General features: G+C 50.2%; 1 protein-coding gene across 3 annotated transcripts in view; it reads right to left on the minus strand.

Annotated features, from left to right (window-relative positions):
* The window catches only part of PXN (paxillin), a 47,789-nt gene extending 26,270 nt beyond the window's left edge, over window positions 1-21,519 (minus strand). For 2 of the 3 annotated variants that reach the window (XM_047088481.1, XM_047088480.1), the window contains exon 1: window positions 21,377-21,519. In XM_047088481.1, coding sequence (XP_046944437.1) covers window positions 21,377-21,389 — 13 coding nt within the window. In that variant the 5' untranslated portion in view covers window positions 21,390-21,519. The remainder of the gene's footprint in view (window positions 1-21,376) is intronic. The other variant, XM_047088482.1, reaches the window with a different exon arrangement.
* Window positions 21,520-26,058: the final 4,539 nt, after the last annotated feature.

Raw genomic sequence — 26,058 nt, forward strand, 5'->3', positions numbered from 1 at the left:
CTTTGGCTCAGGTCATGATCTCAAGGTTGATGAGTTCGAGCCCTGCATCGCGCTCTGTGCTGACAACCCAGAGCCTGGAGCCTGCTTCGGATTCTGGGTCTCCCTCTCTCTCTGCCCCTCCCCTGCTCATGCTCTGTCTCTCTCTGTCTCAAAAATAAGATAAACATTAAAAAAATATTTTTATTAAAGAAATCAAGGGATTTCACTAGAAGGCCAAGATTTCTGGCTTTCTGGGAGCAGTCAGAAGGGCTAGCAATACTGGTCTACTTTCCTGCCGGGCAACCACTGGCTGACACAATAAGATCTAGCTTTCCCCTTTGGCCTACTTCATCTGTGCACACACAACACGTGCCTGACCTCAGCAGGTATGTGAGTTTGCAATACAACGTAGTGTGGGTTTTGAAGTTGAACAACCTTGGCTCTGCCCCTTGCTAGCACCGCACCTCTGTGAGTTCATGAGTTCGAGCCCTGTGTCAGGCTCTGTGCTAACAGCTCAGAGCCTGGAGCCTGCTTCGGATTCTGTGTCTCCCTCTCTCTCTCTCTCTGCCCCTCCCCCACTCGCACTCTCTCTATCTCTATTTCAGGAAAAAAATATAGATAGATAGATAGGTAGATAGATAGATAGATAAAAGAGACACAAAAAAGAAAGCATATCTGGCATATCACAGGCACACAGTCCATACACATCATGCCTACCTCCCTCACCAGGTGACAGCAGGTGACAGACAGGGGCTGAGTGGCTGTCCCACCCACAAAGCTGACATCCCTGACTGCCCCGCCTGAGCAGGTGTGGGAGAGCACCCCGCACTACAATCCATGAGCAACTGCAGAGAAGGCACTCTGAAAGATGTCAGGCGGGCCGCCCAATGCCACCACCTGGCCCCCCAGATGTAGCTGTGGATACACAAGGGCGGATCGCTGGTCTGTGCCAACAGACTTTGGCTAAGAAGCTAACACCCTGGTGCAGGACCCAGTGAAAACTGTGATCTCTCTCCCTGGCTTCAAAGCCATCCCTGAGTTCAAAGACTTGCCAAGTAGGAACGTCCAGAGTGCCCTGTGCTCAGGGCACAGGGAGTTCAGCGCACAAAGCCCACAGGAGGAAGGGTACTCACCACTGGTCCTCCCAGGGGTCCGGCCCAAGTCCATCCTCCCAGCCCCACTACCATCTGCTCCCAACAATCCAAGTTCCACGGAAGGAGGCTAGGGATGGGCCAGGGCAGTCCCTGCCACACATGCCCATCTAAGGACTCTAACTTCTAACTGGGCCAGACAGCTCGGCCTTTGGAGCAGCACTGACACGAGCCTGTCCCAGACTTCCTCCCGGGCCCCTGAGTGTCAGGCAGGAAATGCCCTTGCCTGCTCAGGTTGGCCTGCACCTCGCCCCGCCATCCCCCTCCTCTTGCTGACTCAGCTCAGCTCCCCACCTGTGGGGCAAAGGGAGCCTTCATTCCCCCTTCCAGGGCAAGAGAGGCAGGGAGCCCCACAGCAAGGGAGCTTCACCTGGCACCAGAGGACTCACAGATGACCCTCTAGGGGATGTGCAGACCACCTGAAATTATACACAGAACGACTTGTGCGCATCCCCACAGCATTACTCTCGGGAGACAGTTCATAATATTCATGGTCCAAAGGGGTTGGGGATCTGCAGAGGTGAAACGATTGTGGAAAACAAGGGCTGACAGTGGCCACTCTGTACCTTCAACTCACTGGCAGGTCCTTTGAAGACAAGTCCAACTGCCTGGAGCTGAAGCAGCCTCATCTCTGCCTCAATCCCAGGTGATTGGAATTTCTGGAATGAGCCTTGCTGGGCACTGACCCAGGAAGTGCACATACACTCCTCTCCAGCAAAGGCACCACCATTCAGAAAGCACAAAATGGGAAGGGACGGCCCCATCTGGGTATCCAAGGCTAACCTTGAAAATGGGTGATTTCCACATACCTGTCCCACCTGCCTCCCCCGGCCCCTCCAGCCCTCTCTCTGGGTGCCATCTCGTCTTTACCAGTGGTGTCCCAATAATGTCCATCAGCAAGTACTATGCACAGATGCCATGCTGAGCACTGGGGGAACAAAGACACAGTGTCTGTCCCCAGGGAGCGCTAACCAGTCGAAGACCATCATAATCTGGGCAGAGGGAGAAGGAAGGAGGGGCTTTCCAGGCCCAGGAAGGAGCACAGGCAGACGTGAGAAACAGCCTGGCAGACAGAGGGGGCTGGAGCCCAGGGTACAAGCCCCAACTTGGTGGAAAAGGAGCAAGGACCCAAGGCCCGTTGTGGAGTCTGGACTTAGAAGGGCAAGCCATGCAAGGCTGTCGGCAGGGAACAGGGAAGGCAGGACCAGGCTTGCATTCTGGATCACTCAGGCAGTGTATACAGGAGAGAGGGGAAGGAGGGGGGCTTAGTTGGAGGAACGCTCTAGATAAGACTAGGTAAAATCAATGGGACCTGGTAATTGAGCAGCTCGGGAGAAAGAGGGAGGAACAGATGCCTCCCACATTTGTTTCTTGTGGGAGGACGGAGTGTCCACCAGATGAGACTGCAAGACAGGAGGAGGAGCAGGATGAGGCAAAGGAGGAGCATGGAAGGGTCAGCAACCGAGGACAGGCAGGACACAGGGCCACTGAGCCAGGCCCCAGGGCCTTTCTTTTCCCTTGGCCATGTCACCTATGAATCTCTTAGGGGCCCAGAAGGTACCTGGTTGGGAAATGATACAGTACTGCTACTCCAGTTTGTTCTTCCATTGAAAAAACAGTGGTTTGCCCAGCCTGGCCCCCTGCAGGAGCCGTAAACCGCAGGCAGTCTGCTTTGGGGGTCCTCAGAGTGACCAGTTAATACCATGGGTCCCCTCCCTTGGCCCACTTTTGGTGAAGTCTGTCCTGAAATCCAAATACAGAGGTAGTTCCATCCCCCAACAGTGCCCCCTCCGGAAGAGGGGCTAGGCCAAGCCTCTTATCAGAGGAACCAGGCCTTCCTGCCACATGAGCACACAGGCTCACCGCTGGGGCCAGCGGGCCCAGGACAAAATCTCAGGCCCCAAACTCTCAGGGAAATGCCTTTCTGGACTGGTCCAGGGCCCCAGCTAAGCCCAGGCAGTTTGCATAGACAGAGCTCAGCATCTGACCTGAGGATGAAAGGAGCCCCCAGAGGCTGGCCCCATCTCAGCTGTCATACCAAGGCCACCTCAAAAGATCGTGCCACTGAGGAAGCAAAGGCTGGTGACTGTCCTTGGCCTTCCAGCTCAGGCTGTTCGGATTAGTTTGTAAGATCAGTTGGGAGACCACAGGGTGCCAAATCACAGCCAATAAACTTAGCACACATGCACAAAAGCCTCCTCCCTCCCAGTCCTTTGCACGTGTTGTTCCCTGTGCCTAGACCACCCTCTTGTCTTCTTTTCCAGGCTAAATCCTTTCTTATCCCTGGAGATTCATCACAGTTCAGTTTCCTCTTCTGCAACATGAGGATAAAAAGGATCTCCTTTGGGACACCTGGGTGGCTCAGTGGGTTAAGCATCTGACTGTTGGTTTTGGCTCAGGTCATGATCTCACAGTTTGTGAGTTTGAGCCCTGCATTGGGCTCTGCGCTGATGGTGCTGAGCCTGCTTGAGATTCTCTCTCTCCTTTCTCAGCCCCTTCCCCACTTGTGCACTCTCTCTCTCTCTCTCTCTCTCAAAATAAAAAAATAAACTTAGAAAAAAAAAAAAGGATCTGCTTTGCCTACCTTAAAAAAAAAAAAAAAAAAGGAATGTGTGGTTTTCTATAAGAGATTCCCAAATCTTATTATGGAATGGATATCTATTTAAAGGATGAAGGTTTGTGGCTTTTATAAATGTCAACATTCCAGTTAAAATAAACACAACAAAGAGTCAGCTTAGGATACCATTTCCTTCAGGAAGCCCTCCATGACCACATTCTTTGCACAGGGTTCAAGGCCCCTCTCCTCTGGGTTCCCAAAGCACCATGCACCTCCCCTCTGAGAGCATATAAAGCATGTATCCAACTGGTAAGAACCGTCTGCCTAAGTGTCTATGTCCCACCAGCCTATGAGAGCTCAGGGAAGGCAGGAAGTGTGTCTTTATCTGTCTTCACCTCCTCACATTGAACAGAGCCCAGAACATAACAGGAGCTCCATGGACAAGTAGTAAACAAATGAATGACCCTGCCAAGCCCATGTGCTGCAGACATCTGCTTCACCACTTCAGTCTGCTCCTCTTCCAGGCCCTTCATGAGCACTCGCTACATGCAAAGCACAGTGAGGGTGAGCAGTGCATGCATACAGGACCCAAACCTCTCTATTCATCTAACCCCAGAAATCTCCCTCTCCAGTGATCTAGTTACCCCCACCCCTCCCCAACCGGCACCATTCTCAACTTTAAAAGACAAAAGGACGGGGAGCCTGGGCGGCTCAGTTCAAGCCCCACATCGGACTCCATGCTGACAGTGTGGAGCCTGCTGGGGATTCTCTTTCTCTCCCTCTCTCTCTAAATAAATAAATAAACTTAGGGGCACCTGGGTGGCTCAGTCGGTTAAGCGTCCGACTTTGGCTCAGGTCATGAGTTCACAGTTCATGGGTTCGAGCCCCGAGTCGGGCTCTGTGCTAACATCTCAGAGCCTGGAGCCTCCTTCAGATTCTGTGTGTCTCTCTCTCTGTCCTTCCTCTGTTAACGCTGTCTCTCTCTCAAAATAAATAAATAAATAGTCAAATAAATAAATAAACTAAAAAAAAAAAGGGGGGGGAACACTCCACAAGACTTTGTGGCCAGAACACAGCAGCCCCTTGTGGGTACTTAAGGTTTAAAATCACTGTATGGCTTGTCTAGCTTCCTCTGTGGGTGGGGGAAGAGGAGTTGGTGAGGTGGGCTGGCTCCCAGGAGGGAGGCACCTGGGCAACCCAGGCGGAGTCAGGACCTGGGACAAGGTGGCACCTTCACTTGGTGCTGGAGGAAGAGAGGAGGGGCATCAGCAAGCGACAGGGCAAGAAAGAACAGGGAGAATGGCAGCCCTTAGGCCCAGCAGATCTCCCAGCAGATCTTGTGGTGTCACGCCTCTCCCCATGGGGCAGTGGGGGCAGGAGACATATGCTGGGATGTGAAGATTTTCTGAAACGTGTGCCACTGGAATGTGTTAGCGACACCAGTCATGGGCTCTGCAGCCTGGAGTGGCTGATAACATCATTGATTATCATGACAGAGCCACAGATGAGCCGAACCACAAAGAACACACAGAAGACAGCAATGCTGGGGAAAGCTCTATGGGCAGGGAAAACCAGCCAGAAAAAAACAAGTTTTTTTGAAAAGGGAGAGGAAAGGGGGGAGAAAAGGTTTTGCAAACAGTTTTCTTGATATCTTTAAAAGAAATTTTTTTAACGTTTATTTATTTTTGAGAGAGAGAGAGACAGAGCATGAAGAAGAGAGGAAGACACAGAATCCGAAGCAGGCTCCAGGCTCTGAGCTGTCAGCACAGAGCCCGACACGGGGCTTGAACTCACAAATTGCGAGATCAGGAACTGAGCCGAAGTCAGTCACTCAACTGACTGAGCCACCTGAGTACCCCCAGTTTTGTTAATTTCTTTAGATTATAAAAGGCCTTTTTTTACAAAGGAACAGAGAGTACCAGAAACAGTAAATATGCCTAACAACATAGTGTGAGGTTTATGATATACTATACACCAAAGTAAAATTTAGGACAACAGTAACACAAAGGACAAGAAGGGGATGTGATTCGAAGGTACACTGTGTATGAGTTACACCTGTATACCACACAGCAATCACTAAAAAGGTAAACCAATGAAGTATGGCTAAATAAGCCAATAGTGGAGATTAGATGGAATCCTAACATAAAAGAAAGCAGGAAAAGAAGAAAAAATAAAGAACAGAGGGTATAGGGGTGCCTGGCTGGCTCAATTGGTCGAACATCTGACTCTTGATCTCAGGGTCATGAGTTCAAGCCCCACACTGGGCATACAGCTGACTAAAAAAAAAAAAGGAATAGGGGCACCTGGGTGGCTGAGTTGGTTAAGCATCTGGCTCTTGATTTTGGCTGAGTCACGATCTCACAGTTCATGGTATTGAGCCCCACGTCTGGCTCTGCACTGACAGCACGGAGCCTGCTTGGTATTCTCTCTCCCTCTCTCTCTACCCCTCCCCTGCGTACACATGTGCTCAATCTCTCTCACTCAAAATAAATGAACTTAAAAAAAAAAAAGGCAGAGATTGTAAGACTGGATAAAAATGCAAGATTCTGTATGTGCTATCTATATGAAACATTTTAATTACAAAGATACAGATAAGCAATTCTTACCAGTTTGATATGCATAAAACAATGGAGAAAAAAAAAACATATCACACCAACAAGAAAGCTGGATTGGTTCTGTTACTATCAGGTGTGGTAGGCTCCCAAGCAAGAATATTACCAGAGACAAGGAAGGACATTTCATAATGATAAAAAGGTTAATTCATCATGAATATGTAATAGTCCTAAATGCATATATATCTGGTAACAGAGCTTCAAACTAGATGAAGGAAAAATGGAGAGAATTGAAAGGAAAAAGGGACAAATCCAAAATTGGACACAGAGATTTCAACTCTCTAATTAAGATCAATAACTGGGACTCCTGGGTGGCTTAGTCAGTTAAGCGTCTGACTCTTGATTTCGGCTCAGCTCGTTATATGCCAGTTCATGGGTTTGAGAGCCGTGTCTGGCTTTGCGCTGAGAGCATGGTTCTTGGAATTGAGCCCCACATCAGGCTCTATGCTGACAGCTCAGAGCCTGGAGCCTGCTTCAGATTCTGTGTCTCTCTCTTTCTGCCCCACTCCCACTGGTGCTCTCTCTCTCTCTCTCTCAAAAATAAACATTAAAAAAAATTTTTTTTAAATAAAAAAAGAAAGAAAGAACCCAAGAACTGGAAAGCAACAAGACACTGGGCCAACAGACTGCTTGCTGGTCTGAGGAACACAAGGGACCCCAGACTTTTGTTCACCAAAGCAGAGGGGCTGAGGGGTGGCCACAAAGCAGGAAAGGCTCCCTTCCTTTTGCTGGGCCCACCAACCTCCCCTGGAGGGAGGAAGGCACTTCAGCTCACACCACAATCCCCAGTGGTTTTCTGGGGATTTTTTTTTTTAACGCATATTTATTTATTTTTGAGAGAGAGAGAGAATGTGTGCAAGTAAGGGAAGGGCAGAAAGAGAGGGAGAGAGAGAATCCCAAGCAGGCTCTGCACTGTCAGCACAGAACTCGACATGCGGCTCAATCCCAAGAACCATGAGATCATGATCCGAGCTGACATCAAGAGTTGGACATTTAACCAACTCAGCCACCCAGGCACCCCTAGAAAAATAAACTTTAAAAGCAATGAAGGGGTGGGGCGCCTGGGTGGCGCAGTCGGTTAAGCGTCCGACTTCAGCCAGGTCACGATCTCACGGTCCGTGAGTTCGAGCCCCGCGTCGGGCTCTGGGCTGATGGCTCAGAGCCTGGAGCTTGTTTCCGATTCTGTGTCTCCCTCTCTCTCTGCCCCTCCCCCGTTCATGCTCTGTCTCTCTCTGTCCCAAAAATAAATAAAATAAAAACGTGGAAAAAAAAAAATTTTAAAGCAATGAAGGGGTGCCTGGGTGGCTCAGTCAGTTAAGCGCCAGACTTCGGCTCAGGTCATGACCTCACAGTTTGTGGGTTCAAGTCCCGTGTCAGGCTCTGTGTTGACAGCTCAGAGCCTGGAGCCTGCTTCAGATTCTGTGTCTCCCTCTCTCTCCCTCTCTCTCTCTCTCTGCCCCTTCTTGGCTCACACTCTGTCTCTCCCTCTCTCTCAAAAATAAACAAACACTTAAAAAAAAACAAAAAAAAAAGCAATGAAGAGGGCGCCTGGGTGGCGTACTCAGTTAAGCGTCAGACTCCTGATCTCGGCCCAGGTCATGATCTCACAGTTCGTGAGTTCAAGCCCTACATCAGGCTCTGCGCTGATGGTGCAGAGCCTGCTTGGGATTCTGTTTCTCCCTTTCTCTGACCCTCCCCTGCTTGTGCTCTCTCTCTCTCTCAAAATAAATAAATAAACTTAATAAAAAAAATTTTTTTTAAAAGCAATGAAGAGACATAAACTAAAAAGAACTGAAAACAGGTATGCAAGTAAAAACTTGAACACAAAGGTTCACACAAGCACAATAGCAAAAAGGTGGAAACTACCCAAATGCCCATCAACTGATGAATGAATAAACAAAATGCAGTATATATCCATACAACGTAATATTATTCAGCCATAAAAAGGAATGAAATATTGATTCATGCTACCAACATGCATGAACCTCAAAACCATTACACTGAATGAAAGAAGCCAATCACAAAAGGCCACATTTTGTAAGATTCCACTTATATGAAACATCCAGAACAGGCAAATCCATAGAGACAGAAAGCAGATTAGTGTTTGCCAGGAGCTGGGGGAGGGGGGAAGGGGGGAAAGACTGCTGAATGGTTACAGGGACTCCTTTGGGGGTGATGAAAATGTGCTGGGCTAGACAGAGGGGATGACTGCACAGACTGTGGATGTACTAAATGCCACAGAATTGCACTTTATTTTTTTAATGTTTATTTATTTTTTGACAGAGAGACAGACTCCAAGCAGGAGAGGGGCAGAGAGAGAGGGAGACACAGAATCCGAAGCAGGCTCCAGGCTCTGAGATGACAGCAGAAAGCCCCAGGTGAGGCTCAAACTCACGGACCCTGATATCATGACCCGAGCTGAAGTCAGATGCTTAACCGACTGAGCCACCCAGGCGCCCCTGAATTGTACACTTTAAAATGGTTAGTTGTATGTTATGTGAATTTCATCTTAATTAAAAAAAAACACAACATAGTGAAGGGTATGTGAATCATATGTATGCTTACATATTTATAAATGTACAGAAAATGGCTGGGAAAGATACACACCAAACTATTAACAATAGTTACTAGTTACCCCTGGTGGGAAAAGGATAAAGGACTTTCACTCCTGTATCTCTTTTTTTATATATATGTATATATAATAAGCACGTATCTTTTTGACACAAAAACTCTTACAAAAGGAAATAACAGTATCAGATACAAAATGGCTTGAGAAGGGTCCCTAGAGAAAAGAAAGCTTAGGGCTACACTGTGGCAAGGTGTGTAGTTCTAGAAATGAGGAAAACTAGGACCCCACATATTCCCCAAAAAGGGCAAGAAAGAGGAAAAAGCACGGGTCTGCTCTGCCTCTAAGTGTCCTGGACAAATGCTTTCTCCTCAGAGGACCTAAGTTTGTCCACCTATAAAACACATGGATTGAACCTTATAAACGATTTTCCAATGTTTTTACACTGTTATTTTCAATTTTTTAAAAAGCTGGGTGCCTGGGTGGCTTAGTAAGTTCAGCATCTGACTCTTGGTTTCAGTTCAGGTCACCATCCCACGGTTCATGAGTTTGAGCCCCAAATTGGGCTCTGCACGGACAGTGTGAAGCCTGCTTGGGATTCTCTATCTCCCTCTCTACCCCTCTCTCTCTCTCTCTCTCTCTCTCTCTCTCTCTCAAAAATAAATAAATAAACTTTTCTTTTTTAAGCCACAAAACTCCTTGTGCAATTGCAGTCTTTGATAAAAGTCCACTATATAAACTGATAAAAAGTGAGTCACTCTCACTGAGGAAGTTGATGGGCTGAAGATGCCCACACACACCCAGGGGGGATACCCTAAGACTCTTTCCAGTTCCGGAAGCGTCGGGAAGGGTCTATGGAAGACGGGATCAGTCCAGAGCCACAGAAAGGCGAGCACTGACCGATCACACCCAACAGAACACTCAGAGGACAAATCTCACAGGCAGAAGGAGCAGGGAGAGGAGGAAGGGCAGGGCAGAAGTGACGTCTAAGCTAGAGACGCCAAAAGGCACTGCTACCAGCCAACAAACCAGCAAACCAAGGGTCCCTGGGGACAGATGGACTAGGACACCCCCGGCCCCCAAGCCTGTGCACGAAGCCAGGCAGAGAACAGCTGTCTCCAGGTCAGTGTTCCTGCTGCTCTTGGGGCACAAACAGGATGTTTGGAAGCAGATGACCACAAGTAACCACAGGAAGCTGTGACAACCACCTCCAGGTGACACTTCTCTTCTTTCCCCAGCTTGTTTCCCACGTGACTGCCTCAGGCAGGCAAAAAGACTTCAAGTGCCGACTTCCCAAGAGCGAGAAGGGGCAGGAATCCTTGGAAAGTTCAGGATAGAGGAGAGGAGGCCATCTGAGGTGGTGAGGCAGAAAGGAAATGAGGCCACCCCACTATCCCTGCAGCTCACCCCACGGGTGCAGCTAGGCTGACGCTACTAAGAAATGGTAAGGAAACCACACATCCACTCATGGGGCCAAGACAGGCAGCCTGTGACCAAGCAAGAACTTTCCAAGAAGGGTAGCATATGACCAAGCAACCCAGGAAGGTAGCCACGTCAAGTCTGTGAGGCGCTAGTGTAGTTTTCCAGAAGCCATGGCCTCTCCTTCAAGCCCACCCCAGAGGGGCCAGCCTGACTTGGCTGTCCTGGAGCTTAGCAGTGATGAGAACCCACCCCAGTGGGTCAGCCAGGCCAGGAGTTCAGGGGTGGGGGATGGTAAATCCAGAGGAAACCAAGAGCAGGCCGTGGGACACTCCCATTTCCACCTAAGCAAGAGGAATGTTCCTGGAAACAGAGAGCAAGGAAAAGCCTGGCCGGGACTCTCTGAGCCATTTCTACCTCCTAATGGGGCCCAGCGCTGACCTAACAGATCAACTGCCCCTAGAAAGGCACAGAGGCAGGCAGGGCAGCCCAACCAGTGAGCCAGCTTCTTGCTATTAGCTGGGCTCACTCAACTGACAAAAACCTCAGTTCATGGTCCAAAAAAACCAAACTCTCCCTTTCTCTACTGCTCATAGGAGCCTCAGTGGCCAAGACCCATCCTTCGAGGCTTTGTAGGTGTCACGGAGCATCTTTCACTGGCTCTCTGTGACACCTCTCAAACATTAGTGTTAGATAAGCAATTAGTATAAACCAAGCCACGGAATGACCTCCTTCCCCAGCCACTTCCGCCCCAAAGCCACCAAAGAGGCTCTGGGGAAATGAAATGTCATTTAACCAAAACCCAACTTGACACCCCTAGCACTAGGGAACAGCCATTCCGTCCGCAGAGCTGCGCTCCTGGGCTTCTACCCCACGGGGCCAGAAGAGTCCCAAATCACAACCTCCCAGGAGATAACCCATGTGAGATTCCTCCCTCAGACCAAGCTGAATGGTCAACCCGGCTCATGTGCACTAAATGTTCACCACCAAGGCCGCAGCAAGCACAGGCAGCAGACTGGTGAAGTGGAGGGGTGACAGAGAAAGCCAAGGCCCCAAAGCGATATCTAGGTTTGTCCAAGGAGGAATCATAATAACAATCGTTACTATTTATTAAGTGCTTTAAGGCATCTCAAGAAATGTGCCTGTTTCACCGAGGCTATGGGTGTAAGGTGACGGGCCACAGTCACACAGTTAGCAAGTGGCAGTAATGATTCAGACCCTGGAGTGGCTGATGTCAGAGCCTGCCTTCTGCCCATGGCACTAGACTGCCTCCCCACCAACCCAGAACCCAGAGGGTCTCTGGCTCAGATTCTCCAGCAGAAGAGGCGTGCTGGAGGTCTGGCATCACAGTGGGTGTCTGCAGTTCATACCCATTTAATCATCAACCACCATCAAATATTAAGCAACTGCAGACAGCGTAGCTGTCCTTGGCACTTAGCACACAAGATCCCTCTCTTGAAGGGGCCTACCAGGCAGAGGGGAGACCAAAGAAGCCCCGTTTACATAGATTTGTTACACTGCCATGGTTGAGTCAAGAGGTTGGCTGGTCTGAACCAGAACAAAGCCGTCTCAAATTGGCAGCTGCAGAGACCTTCCAGGAGGAGGAAGAGGGGAGATTGGTGAGAAGGAGGGGAGACAGACAGGTGAGGAGGCAATTTTCTGCAACTTGGACAAAGATCCAGACTCTGTGTGGAGCTAAGTGCTTGGAAGTGGTCAGAAGTCACATCTAACTCAAGAATGCAGTTTGAGGGGCGCCTGGGTGGCGCAGTCGGCCAAGCGTCCGACTTCAGCCAGGTCACGATCTCGCGGTCCGGGAGTTCGAGCCCCGCGTCAGGCTCTGGGCTGATGGCTCGGAGCCTGGAGCCTGTTTCCGATTCTGTGTCTCCCTCTCTCTCTGCCCCTCCCCCGTTCATGCTCTGTCTCTCTCTGTCCCAAAAATAAATAAACGTTGAAAAAAAAAATTTTTAAAAAAAGAATGCAGTTTGAGAAAGCCTCTAGATGGGGCGCCTGGCGGGCTCAGGCGGTGGAGCACGGGACTCTTAGTCTCAAGGTTGCGAGTTCGAGCCTCACAAGGGGGTAGAGATGACTTTTAAATACATAAATAAATAAATAAGTAAATAAATAAATAAAGTCTCAAAAAAGTTAAAAAAGGAAACCACTGAGACTTAGCAACCCCGTGTTTGCTATAAACCCAGGGCAGAAAGACAGAATTGTTTTGTTTTTTTTTTTAATGTTTATTTATTTGGGGGGTGAGGTGCAGAGAGAGGGGGACAAAGGATCCGAAGCAGGCTGCAAGCTGAGAGCAGGGGGCCCGATGTGGGGCCTGAACTCACGAACCATGAGGTCATGACCTGAGCCAAAGTCAGCTACTTAAGCAACTGAGCTATCCACATGCCCCTGTACTGTATTTATATATTTAAAAAAAAAAAAAAAAAAAGCCATGTATAAGTTGACCCACACATTCAAACCTGTGTTGTTTAAGGGACAACTGTAATTTGGAATAATTTTTTAAGATTTTTTTAAAAGTTTATTTATTTATTTTATGGGGCGCCTGGGTGGCTCAGTCGGTTAAGCGTCCGACTTCGGCTCAGGTCATGATCTCGCGGTCCGTGAGTTCGAGCCCCGCGTCAGGCTCTCTGCTGACCGCTCAGAGCCTGGAGCCTGTTTCAGATTCTGTGCCTCCCTCTCTCTGACCCTCCCTCGTTCATGCTCTGTCTCTCTCTGTCTCAAAAATAAACGTTAAAAAAAAAAAAAGTTTATTTATTTATTTTGAAAGAGACAGAGACAGTGTGAGTGGGGGGAGGGGCAGAGAGAGAGGGAGAGAGAGAATCCCAAGCAGGCTCCTCGCTGCCAGGGCAAAGCCCCACGAGGGGCTCCAACTCAGGAAACCATAAGATCGTGACCTGAGCCAAAACCAAGAGTCCTACGCTTAACTGACTGAGCCACCCGGGAGCCCCTAGGACATTTTTAAATACTACCAAGGCCAAGCAGGCCAAAATCCAACCTGTGATTCCAGTATGAAGAACCAAAACGAGAATGGGTTCGGTGCCCAGAAGATCTAAGGTCAGGCTCTAAGGTCAGGCTCTTGCATCAGGATTTGTGGTGACACTGGGTGTGTCTGCTTCCTCGGAGTCCCTTGAGCGGCAGTTACAGCTTCCTCCTCTGTAACAGGGAAAACTATCTCTCACCCCAAAGGGTTTTTGTCAGAATCGTATCAAAAATGAGGAAGCACGTGAAAATGTTGCCTAAATCTCAAAGTGTTGCACAAAGGCCCATGATTTCACACAGGCCCAGAGAAGAGAGGGGACAGTAACAGAGAAAGTAGACAATGGATGAGGCCAAGAAGAGAGAGTGAGAAGGAAATGAGCTGGGTCTTTGCTGGCGTGCAGGCCGGAAGAATCTGCACAATAGAATCCACGTCAGGGGTGGAAATATAAATTTAGGAGTCGCCAACACACAAGTGAAAAAAGAGGTCACGCAAGCAGATAAACTGACCTAGGTACCTAGGAGAAAAACAGGGAGCCAGCAGAAGCCTCTGGAATAACACAGAGGTGCACCCCCACAAAGGGATCAGAGAAGGAATCTGGGGGGTGGAGGGGTCTGTAGAGAAGTGGATCTCAAGGGAGGGAGGGGGAAATATGGCCACTAAAGGATAGGATGTAGGGGCGCCTGGGTGGCTCAGTCAGTTAAGCATTTGCCTTCAGCTCAGGTCCTGATCTCATGGTTTGTGAGTTCGAGCCCCACATCGGGCTCTCTGCTGTCCACAAAGAGCCCGCTTCAGATCCTCTGTCCCCTTTTCTCTCTGCCCTTCCCCAACTCGTTCTCTCTCGTTCTCTCTCTCTCTCTCTCAAAAAAAAAAAAAAAAAAAAAACAAATGGGATGCATTCTTAGCAAAAGAGTAAACATGAAAGAATGGTTCAAGCTGTGTTAAAAACAGAAAAGGAGCAAAGAAGGGATGAGGAAGTTGGAAAGAGCAGGCAGGTAAAGAGAGGGAACCAGAAGAAAAAGGGACCCACAGATGGCTACATGGGGTCTACCCTGAAGGGGTGTATGGGGGGAGAGAGGCACCGGACGTCATAACAGGTGCTGGGGTGGAAAGAGATGTGTGGGGCGAATGAACAGACAGCCAGGGAGGGTGTCCCTGCTGTGTGCCACACACTCCCGCATCCCTCGTCTCCCGCGGACTCAGGAGGCAGGAGGCAGGAGGCAGCCACCTTCCAACAGGACTTTTCTGTTGTCGGGAGACCCAGGTCTCCATAGCTCATTCGAAAGGATACACAGACTGCTGTCCAGAGGAGTCTCGGCAGTCTGAGGATCCGTGAGCTAAACCGAAAAGAGCCCCCCAGAGGCTTCCACCCACCTCCGAACTCACCCAGGGTTCCACTATTCAAAACAGCTGGAAATGTGCGCCCCCCTCTCCCCAAGAAGAAAACAGAACAGAACATGGCTGTCTCTGCCAAGTGAGTTCTGAATAAGCTGCATTCCATTTCATTAAAACAATTACCTGAGTCCCAGCCAAGAATTACATACAGCTTCCTCACAGCACCACCCCTCCCCCCCCATAAAACACACATCGTGCTGCGTTTCAAACAGGCAGAGAAAGGCCATGACGCACCACTCTGAGACCTCACTACAAAGATCCCTCGATCCCTACCAAGTGGCCAGCCTCTGCATCCTTGCATGCCGGCAGACGGACACGAGTCTCAAAGAAGACCCTAGAGTGAAGTGCTCCCCTTACAAGAGTCTGCCCAAAATGTTTCTAGTGGGCACCAGGGCCTCAAAGCCAAGGGGGCTGCTGGCACAGGAATCGAGCTCTTTCTCCCAAACAGATGGGAGGCCCAAGTGGCCCAGCCTTGAGTCAGCACAGAACAAGAGGGACCTGGGAGTGGGGATTCCAGGAGTGGGAACCTGAAGTCTGGAGAACTGGACGGCTAGATCTGGGCTGCAAGCAAGAGCCCGGGGCCACTCTGGCCCATGCTGCCCACAGGCTAGTGGTGTCCTTTTGGCCACAGATAAGAGGTTCATGATGTGAAGCAAATGGCATTTCACCCCCTCCCCCAGGCTCCAGCTGCCCAGAGGCTCTTCTTCTGTAAAGGCCTTGCTCTGCATCCCACCCAGGCAACCCTCTCCAAACTCCAAAGCAGAGCCCAGCATCCCCCTCGCCCTGACCCTGGTCTCATTAATGTCACCACACCCAAAATAACCCCGGAGGCTGCCTCCACACTGTGGAAGCTGTCTGCCTCTGGCTGGCCCTGTCCTTTTTTCTGCACAGGTCGCCATGGCTATGTGCCCCCACCCGAGCTGAGAGTTAGTTACCAGTCATTCTCACCCCAGGCCCCCTTGGCTCCTGTCTACCCACGCAGTCACCGCCTGCACAGAGTCACGGGAGGCCAAGAGTCACAGGTAGACACTTATGAACACCCCTGGCTGAATAACCCTGAGCCCACTAAGGAAAAAAGCAGTGTCTTCTTACTTTTGCCAACTTTTTTTCATGAAAGTGTCTAAACATACAGAGAAGTTGAAAGACCAATACAATGAGCACCCATATGCCCTCTACCTAGATTCAGTCATTAATGTTTTGCCATTCTGGGGGCGCCTGGGCGGCTCAGTTAAGTGCCCAACTCTCGATCTCGGCTCAGTCCATGATCTCGACGTTTGTGAGATGGAGCCTCACGTTAGGCTCTGCACTGACAGTGAGGAGCCTGCTTGGGATTCTCTCCTGCTCTCTCTGCCCCTCTCCTGCTCGTTCTCTCCCTCCCTCTCTCCCTCTCTCTCTCTCTCTCTCAAAAATAAATAAAAGCATTAAAAAATTTAAAAAAAAAAATTTCCCATTTTATATAAACACACATACATGTGCTTAGGAGCTCTCTCTGTATATACATATGTATACATCCACTTTCTTTATTCCACCATTTAAAACGGAGTTGCAGACATCATGACATTTTACTCCCAAATACTTTTAACATGCACCTAACAATGACAATATTCTCCCATAAAACCACAATACCACAATCACACAAGAAATAAGCATTAAAAGGCTGTCTTTAAGGGAAAACTTGGCCACCGGGGGCTCTGCGGGGCCTGGCCAACCACACATTCAGCCTGGGCCAGTGGGCCCAGCATCCTCGGCCTCCCTGGAGAGGCCATCCCTCAGCCCCACTGGTTAGGCAATCAATTTGTTAGTTGGAAGACTCATCAGGACGTGAATGCACATTTCAGGCCAGATGTGAGACTCCCAACAAGACCCCAACTGAAGAGGAAAAGTGGACGTCAGGACTGAGGAGGTTCTGGGCCTATCCTGAGTGAGGAGATACCCCTTTTCGTCAGGTGCTTTGTCAAGGTTTCTGGGAAAACTCAGCCCCCTAATTCTTTCTGTCTCTCCCTTCCAGAGTACGTCTTCAATTCTCCTCCTTAAAAGTTTTCAACAACTTTCTGCTCTGGAAAAGGGTTGGTGCAGCAAAGGACAAACACCTGAATGAAGACAGGAGCAAATCTGTATGGAGCAGGGGCACAGAGAGCTTGATTCCAACCAGAGAAGCCACAGGGAACAGGAAGGAAGAAGATGGATGTGGGACACCGAACAGAGAATGAGGCGTGTGGGGAGGAGCCAGGAAAGATGTTTAGCATCTAGAAATGTAACACAATCAAACCAACAGGCAACCAAGATCCGATCCAGTATCACGAGCAGAGGTGTAAAAATGGTTACAAGCCCGACTCTGCATTTAAACCCCAGCCCTGCTATTCTCTAGTTAACAGAACTTGGGCAAGGGGGCTAACCCTCTCTGTGCCTCAGTTTCCCCATCTGTAAAATGGGTAGTAGTAGTAGTACTAAGAACAGAACGTGTGCCTCCTGTGGCCAACATGAGTCAATGAAACAATGTGTGTAAAGTGCCCAGCACAGTGCCTGCACATAATAAGTGCTCATTAAACATTTAAACATTATGAGAAAGAGTTCTACGGATGTTTGTTATTATTAGTGAAGGCGCTGAGACCAGGACAACACAGGGAAGAGCTGGAACAAGTGTGAAGGTAGGAGGAAGTCTTTCAACTCTCTGGCCTTGGAGCAAGGTAACAGGCCCTTGCCGGGTCAGCACACTCCATGCGAAACGTGAACATGGCAGAGAGGCGCTGCGTGAGTGCCTCAGCGGTAATTCTGGCTTTTCGTAGGCCTCTCCTGCCAAGGACCCCCCCAGCCTCCCAATGCAGGGCCATCACTGGGGAAGCTGGAGGCAGTGCTTCGATGTTCTCTTGGAAGACCTCCAACCCACAATGGCAGAGCAGCCCAAACCTCTCCACACTGGGCTGAGGCTGTCCAGACAGCAGACAGCTAAGCACAACAGAAAGGGCACCTGCTTAGGACTCAAACACACCAGGGTCTGGAGCCCAGCTCTGCACCTCACTGGTGCATTGCCCAGAAGATCTGGTGTTGACGAAGAACACAACATCACTCCACAGCTGCCCCTGCCACAGGCCCAGCAGCTGGATGCCCTGACCCTGGCCTAACACACAGAGACACCACAGACAGACAAGCCCGAAGTCCAGACTTTCCATGGAAACAGGGAGGCTCCGTAGTCCGGAATGCCCCAAGCAACTCCCCTGCCCCCCTAACACTCCCCCTAAGGACAATGAGGCACTGTTTTTCAGAGGGTCCAGATTGCTGAGAAGCTGAAGGAAGACATGTCCAGATTCTAGAAGCAACTGGGCATTGCCAACAGCTGGCTGTCCCCCCTAGAAGAGATGGGAAGGCAAAGCTATCAAGGTCTGAATTGGACCCACCCTTTGCCACAGAGGCCATTTCCTCGGGATGGCCCCCAGCACACAAATTTCAAAGGTAACTAGCAATTACTCAGCAGGCTCAAGGCTCATCCTCCAGTTAGTCACCTCACTGAGCATTTAACCTTATTATGATTTTGATGACCAGATCTGGAATTGGATCAGTCTGGGTTCCAATCCCAGCTCCCCCCAGTGAACCTCCCAGAGCTCAGGTTTCCACATCTGTACAGTGGAGATAAAACATCTCTCTCTCTCTCTCTCTCTCTCTCTCTCTCTCTCTCTCTCTCGGAATGGCGGTGATCATACCCATAAAGTGCTGAGTCTGATGCCTGTCTCCCATCAAGCACACGTGACTATTACTGGACCGCAGCTGTGGTCACAGCCCCCCAAGTGCACTAAGGAACATGAACGAGGGAGAGTGAGGAGTTGGGTCGGAAACGGTAATCAGAGTGCATCTCAGTGTTGTGGGAGCTCTGTCCAGGAAACTCCAGCCAGAACTCAACAGGGCGAACTCCGGGCCAAACCAGCGTCTAAACAGTAATGGGAAAAGCCACCAGCAGCCACCCCGCAGCACAAAGCAGAGAGAACACACAGGCAAGGGCAGTGTTGATGTTTTTCTGCCCAAAGAGCTATAAATTCGTAACTTATTAAACAGCACGTGGTGAGTCTGTCACCAGCAGCTAAGGGGAGGGAAGAGTTCCCCAATTTTTGTTTTGAGACCCAAAAAAACAAAGTCACAGCAGAGTCTCTGCCCCCTCCAGCCTTGCCACAGGACAGACCATAAACTCTCCCATTTCAGGGACTCTTCAGGGACTCACAGCTCTTCAGCTGTGAGAGCACTCTCAGGAGAAAAATCAAAATAAGCAGCCTGGCCTTTGTGTCCACCCAAACTAAGGAAAACAGCTGACAGGCAGTGTGTTGAGCAGCCATCCAGACAGCTGATGGGGCCTGAGCACAGAGGCAAATTCCTCTCTCCTTCCTGCTCGCCCCATTGCTCCCACCCTGGGGCTCTGGGACTCCAGGGCAGCCAGGCGTGGCTGGCCTCCCGGGAGCTGAGGCCCAGGAAGTCCGGCAGCCCAGAAACAACTGCGGAGTCGTGCTGGAAGGCGGCAGAAGTTACAGGTGGCAGCCGTCACCCCCTGAGACTCCTCCTTCACATGCTGCCTACCCCCCTCCTCAGGAAGAAAGGCCTCTTGGTCCACGAGAGCTGTGGGACCGGGCTTCTCTCTAGTCATGGTTTTGTCATTCTGTGGCTGTGCAGCCTTGGGCAAGTGAATCACCCTCTCTGACTCCCAGTTTTTCCCATTCATAAAAGGCAGGCAGTGATGACAGCAGTGGCCCTAAGGGGCTCTTATGAAGGGCTGCTGTGAGAGCGGGACATGCTGAGGTACGGGGAAGCCCTCCATAAACTGCAAATTTCAATTCCTGTCACCCCCTATACCACTCTCCTCTCTTTCCCTGAGACTAGCTCAGTCTCCTGGCCCCAAATGGAAGACCATCAGGGGACAGGAATTCTGGACTCCAACAGCAAACTCTACAAAACCTTCTCGGACCTTCAAACAGCACTGTGTGGAAGGGACTGCACAGAAGCAACAGCACCACATCAGCATTTTAGAAACTGTAACTCTGCTCCCCAGTTCCTGCTGGGAAAGCATCGAGACTTTCAGATCCTGATTCAAAACCTATCCCCCCAGCCTCCTTTCAGCTTATCTTTTATGTGGGGGGGGGGGGGGGAACCTGCCTGCAAGGCACGCCAACCTGGTGTTGGAAAAATGGGTGCCAAGCCTGACCCGAAGGCAGAGAACTATGCTTGGCAGCCATCGCACTCCACAAAACAGGCAGGACTGGACACCATCCCCAGCGCCGGGATCTCTCAGCAGCGCCCTGATCTTTTTCAAAAGGAAGCTGGCGGTCCTCCTCCCTGTCCGCTTGGAAGTCCAGTACCTACAAATAGCCAGTCTTAACTTAGTGCCCTGTGCGCTTGGGGGAGGCCCGTCAGTGCTGTCTGATGAATCTGCTCCTCAGAGCCTGGGACAGAGAAAGCATCAATGGTCACACAAGCCACCCACAGTCCAGAGAGGGAAGACAAGGCTCCTACAGAGAAGAAACTCCCCCCCCCTCACCTCCCCAGCTCGGAGGCCCTCCAGCTACAGGCATGAAGGGGAGGGACAGACAGTGAAGAAGTGAATCCTCTCACCATAGGGTTCAGGCCACTCAAGGCATTCCTAGAACCCTGGCCTCAACCCCCTCCGGTTTCGTGTCTGGTTTCAGGAGATACTTTCCCCTGCCCTAACACCAGGTCTACACAGCACTGAAAAGGGTAGTTTTGGAGCTCCGATAACAAGAAAACAGTAAAACTCTGTTCTGGGCATCCTGTCCTCTTTACCTGCGTGGCCTCCAGCAAGGTTTGATTCTAGGGGGTGGGAGGCACTCTGCCAGCCCCGGACAAGTCCAGAGATGGCCATACCTTGGGGCCCACTTCCCACCGCATTCCCCTGGCACTGCACCAGAATCTGGGAGTGGGGGAAGAATCATGTCTCCCCAGCTTACTCTTCTAGGGTTAGGCTGATCTGTGATAGTAAAGGGGAGGGGCTGGCCCACAGAGTGGACAGGACAGTCAGCGAAATGGAGTGAGCAGCCCATGAAACAGGGTGCCCAAACCTGGGGTTGGGGGGGGTGGTTAGTGGGGACAGATGAGAAACTTGTCTTTGTGGGGGTGTGGTCATCGGAGGCTCATCTCTAACTTGTGAAATGAAAAGGGTGGGCTTGGAGGGGCTATCCCTGAAGTGGGGGTGCCAGTCTGTGAAGTGGGGGTCCTCAAAGGGGTGAGAGCCGGTCCTGGAAATGAGGGACCAACCAGGAGTTCAGGCAGCTGTTCCCCGAGTTGGGCGGCCGATCAGTGAGGTGGGGGGTGAGGGAACGGTCTGTGAAGGGAGGGTCCCACAGCGGGGGGGAGGTGGTGCTGTGCCGGCAGCGGGGGTCCGTCCCTGGGGCGGGCGGGGCGGGTCCCCGAGGTGCAAGCTGGCCCCTGAGGCTGGTCTGGGAGATGGGGGTGGGTCCCCGAGGTCCCGAGTCCGGAGGTGGAGCCGTCCCCGAGGCGGGGGGTGGCGGCTGTGAGGACCGCGGCGGGGCCGGCCTGGCAAAGGACTCAGGCCGGGCCCGGGATCCCGGCCCAGCGGAGCTCCATCAGGCAGCGAGCAGAGCCAGGACCCGGGCCGCCGGAGGAGGGATCCCGCAGCCCCCGCCGCCAGCTCGCTCCCGCCCGGCCCGAGGCCGCGCGCCCCTCGCACCCTCCTTCCTCGACCTCCCGCTCACTCACCGAGGTCGTCCATGGCGGGACCGCGGGCGCCGGGAGCCGGCTCGGCGTCGCGCTCGCTGCCCGTCCCGGGGCCGCTCCTCTCCGCCCCGCAACTTTTCCGCCGCGAGCCTCGGCCCGGAACGGAACGAGCCGCCGCCGCGCGCCCCCGCGCCCGCCGCGTGCCCCGCCCCCGCGAGCACGCGCGCCCCGCCCCCCACCCGCGGTCGCCCCCGCGAGCAAGTTGGCCCCGCCCCGTGCGCACGCTAGCCCCGCCCCGCCGCAGGCCCGCGAGCGCGCGCCCAGCCGGCGGCGGGCCACGCCGGGCGGGGAGGCGGCGCCCCCTTGCGGCCCAGCTGGCGGGTGGCGGCCCCCACCCCCCTCACCCCGCCCAGGCCTTCCGGCCCTGCTGTCAGCCTTTCTGTCCGTCTCAAAGTCACAAGCCTGACCGTCTGGCTGACAGATCCATCTCCTGTCTTGACATCTCAGTCTGATCTGTGTCTGTCCATCCATCGGTCACTCAATCATCACATATCAATCCACTGGAGAGTCAGATTTGTCCACCTGTCTGTCTACCTATCTACCAGTAGGTCATCTCCCAGGAGGACCATAAATCAGTACCAGGTAAAGCAAGGAACCTTTGGAGGACCTTTCTTGGGGTTGCCCTCTGGACCGATGGCAGTGCAGCTTGCAATCCAGCCTTTGGGGCCAGATCCAATACTTTCTTCTTTTTTTTTTACATTTATTTATTTTTGAGAGACAGAGAACAAGTGGGGGAGGGGCAGAAAGAGAATGAGACACAGAATCCAAAGCAGTCTCCAGGTTCTGAGCTATCAGCACAGAGCCCAGAGCCCCACGTGGGGCTCAAACTCACAAACCTGAGATCATGACCTGAGCCAAAGTTGGTCGCCTAACCGACTGAGCCACCCAGGAGCCCCTGGATTCAATACTTTCAAAGTTATATATCCTTTAATCTTCCACATGTCTACCCTCCCTAGAGGGAGACCTTTCCAAAACTCTGCAAGGAGCAGAGGGGACCCCACCTTAGATATTAAGGGGCAGACTTCAAGGAGATTATACCCAGTGCCAGGCACAGTTTCCTGAAACACCCACTCACTCAGAGATCAGGTAATAATAACAGCTGCGGTTCATGGAGTGCCAGATACTATACAGCTATTATCTAAGTTAATTCTCATAGAGGCAGTTATTACTATCAGCCCTTCCCCATTCTTTGCAAAGGGCAATGGTAGTTTGTTGATTCTATATAAAAATACCCTGAAAACAACACTTCAAGTTCCCCTGCCCACAAGAATCCAGCCCCCAAGCCCCTCTGGGTCAAGTCAGATCCTCCAGGAAGCAGATGTTGAAATAGAGTTGGTGGCCGGGGGGGGGGGGGGGGGGGGGGGGGAGGGTTCCGTGGCAACAACCATGAAGGAGAAAGAGGAAGAAGCAGAATTGGACAAGAGCTTATCTGACAAAGATAGACAACCTATCAGGGAGCACCAGAACAAAAACTTGTTAGAGGATCTCCATTGGGCAGAAGTATTCAAGCCCCAGGACCCCCAGCATGTTCAGCCATTGGCTGGGGATGCCCTGGGAGAGTGTAGCCTCTTCTCGATCTGAGTGACAAGTTCTTTCTTAAAGGCAGAACCAAGCAGCTCACTTTTGGCTACCAGGTCCTCCTATGTTAAAATTCAAGAGCCAAGGCTGCCCTTCCAACACCTGTAATGTACCTGTTTTGTAAGCACTACTCACTACTGCAGTTTACATTTAGTGGTGGGATTCTTGGATCAATGTCTCGCACGTGAGGACAGGAACCATGTCCATTTCAGCTCACCACATAGCCTTTAGTATGTGCATGGCTTATAGGAGGTGCTGCTCAATATATATTTTCTGAACGACTAGTGGACACTATACCTGACACTTGGAACAAAGCAAACCACATAGTCCCTTTCCTCAGAAAGTTCACAGTTTAACTGAAGAAACAGAAAATAAGTAGTGAGGTCATTCATTAACCACTCAAAGGTGAGACATTTAACGGTGCCTGCACTGTACCAGGAGCTGTGCTCAGGGTGGGGATACAGCGATGAATAAATCTGATATGGTGCCTGCCTTCTTCAGGTTTATAGTCCAAAAGGGCGGGCAGAAAAGCAAACAGGCCTGTATGAAGGATGGCCAGTCTCACATCATTCCCCACTGCCTAGAACAGCACATGCAAATGTCTGTGGGCAAGACAGTGGCCAAGGTGCATTGAACTAGAAGGAATTCGCAGCATGAAATATGAGGCAGGGAGTGATAATGGGGAGATAGACGGGTCACCAGGGACATATTTTTTTATGTTGCTTACAGGTTGATACAGTTACATTTAGGATATAGTGGATTAAATAAAACATTAATTTACTTGTTTCTTTTTATCTTTTTTAATAGGGCTACTAGAAAACTGTAAATTACATATATGGTTTGCATTTTGTTTCCACTGGATATGTCTGAGTTAGAGAATGCTTAGTGGGCCACTATAAGTATGCTTCCTAAAGATTAACATGCATTGACAGACAGTGCTGAATTCAGGGTCCCCAGGGTGAGGAAACAGCCCCGGAGAAAGCAGATCCTCCAGGGTCATTCCATCGCCAAAGGAGCAGAGGCCCATCTAGTCTGTGGATTATCTCTGTGCTGCTCCTTCTGCCCTGATGGCTATGGATGTCCCAGCACAGTGGTGCTTGTATTCAGTAGCATGGGGTAAAGGTTAAGTGCGTATTGGTCAGGCAGAGGGACTCCACCTAGGTTCAAACCTCAGCTATGCCACTTGCTGGTGGTGAAGATCTCTGGCCATTTGCTTTCTGTGCCTCAGTTTTCCTCCTCTGCAGTTAGACGAATAATAGCCACTTCCCTGGGCACCTGGGTGGCTCAGTTGGTTAAGCGTCTGACTTCACCAAAGTTTGAGCCCTGCATTGGACTCCACATGGTGCAAAGCCTGTTTAGGATTCTCTCTTTCTCCATCTCTCTCTCTCTCTCTCCCCTCCCCTATGTGCACACTCTCTCTCTCTCTCTCAAAATAAGGAAACTTTTAAAATTAAAAGAAAAAAAAGCCACCTCCCAGAATCATCGTAGGACTAAATGAAATACTACACATTTAGGACTTAGAAAGGTCCTTGTTATCAGTAAGCACTCTCTGGCTCCACTCTACCCACTAGAAACAAAATGCAAGCCACATATGTAATTTAAAACTTTCTAGTAGCCATATTAAAAAGGTAAAAGCAACAGGTAAAATGGATATTAACGTATTTGATGTAATCCAATATATCCTAAATATTCTCATTTCAACTTTTAATCAGTATAAACAACATCAGAGATTTCTCACTTTTTATTTTTCATGTGAAGTCTTCGAAATCCAGTATGTATTGTGCATTTAGAGCACATCTCAGTTCGACCAGCCACATTTCAATTCAAGTGCTCAGTAGCCACATGTGGCCAGTGGGGACCCCGTGGGACAGTGCAGCTTTAAATGTGAGCTGGCATCATTATTTGGGGGGATATCAATCTAAAAGCCATTTCCTTAGAAAATCACTCCCTGACCTGCAGGGCCCCTGTTATTAAGATCTTTTTTTAGGGCCCTGGAAGCACTCTTGACAATTATAATTAAACAGTTCCTGTGCACTAGTCGTTTGCATTTTCCCATCTCATACGTACTAGACTCTAGACTCCAGGAAGGCAGAGACCATGTCTTAATAGTGCACTGATTGACACGCAGAAGAAAGAAGGGATTCAAGGGGGAAAAAAAAAGATTTGGAAAGGTGAGTCACTTGGGTGGCTCAGTTGGTTAAACATCTACCTTTTGGTTTTGGCTCAGCTCATGATCTCGTTGTTCATTAGTTCAAGCCCCGCGTTGGGCTCTGTGCTGCCAGCATGGAGCCTGCTTGGGATTTCTCTTTCCCTTTCTCTCTGCCTCTTCCCAGCTCTCTCTCTCTCAAAATAAATAAAAATAATAAATAAATTTAAAAAAAAGATTTAGAAAAGTAAATTCCAGACCTTACAATATAGATGTGGAAGTTTTCTTTATACTAGTTGTTCACTGTAGGAAGATATTTAGGGAAAAAAAACAAAACAAACAGATCAACTAAAAGATAAAAATTAAATGTCCGTAATATAAAAAGAGCTTGGCATGCATCCTTAATTATTTCCTGAAGATTGTTTCCTAGGAGTGGAAGTGCTGTATCAGAGATTAAGTGCTCTGTTTGTCGGTGTTTCTGCTGAGTGTTGACAAAGTGCTGTCCGTCCCAGTTGTGTCCAGATAAATGTATAATCGATATTCCGTGAGCACCTACTGGCACACAGTACCTTAGAGTGACCCCATGAAGAATCCCCCTTCCCCTCAGATGGGGTACAAATACCACCAGAGGAATGAGAGATGTGTAAATGGTACACAGAGATTTCTCATTTTTTAAAAACATTTTTTAATGTTTATTTTCAAGAGAGAGAGACAGACAGACAGAGCATGAGTGGGGGAGGGGCAGAGAGCTAACTGAGCCACCCAGGTGCCCCGAGAATTCTTATTTTAATAGTTATGTATTCATGTGTATTAGAAAATTACCTAAATAGCCCATAAAACCACTATAGCTGTGAAGTGTGCAGGTCCACTTACACGTGGATGTTTTTCAATAAATACAGTATTGCAATTTAGTATATGTGTTGCCGAAGCGAGCACAAGT

This window comes from Lynx rufus, unplaced genomic scaffold, assembly GCF_022079265.1.
Source record: "Lynx rufus isolate CCGP_SWC_20201006 ecotype Redwood Valley unplaced genomic scaffold, mLynRuf1.p SCAF_24, whole genome shotgun sequence".
NCBI lineage: Eukaryota > Metazoa > Chordata > Mammalia > Carnivora > Felidae > Lynx > Lynx rufus.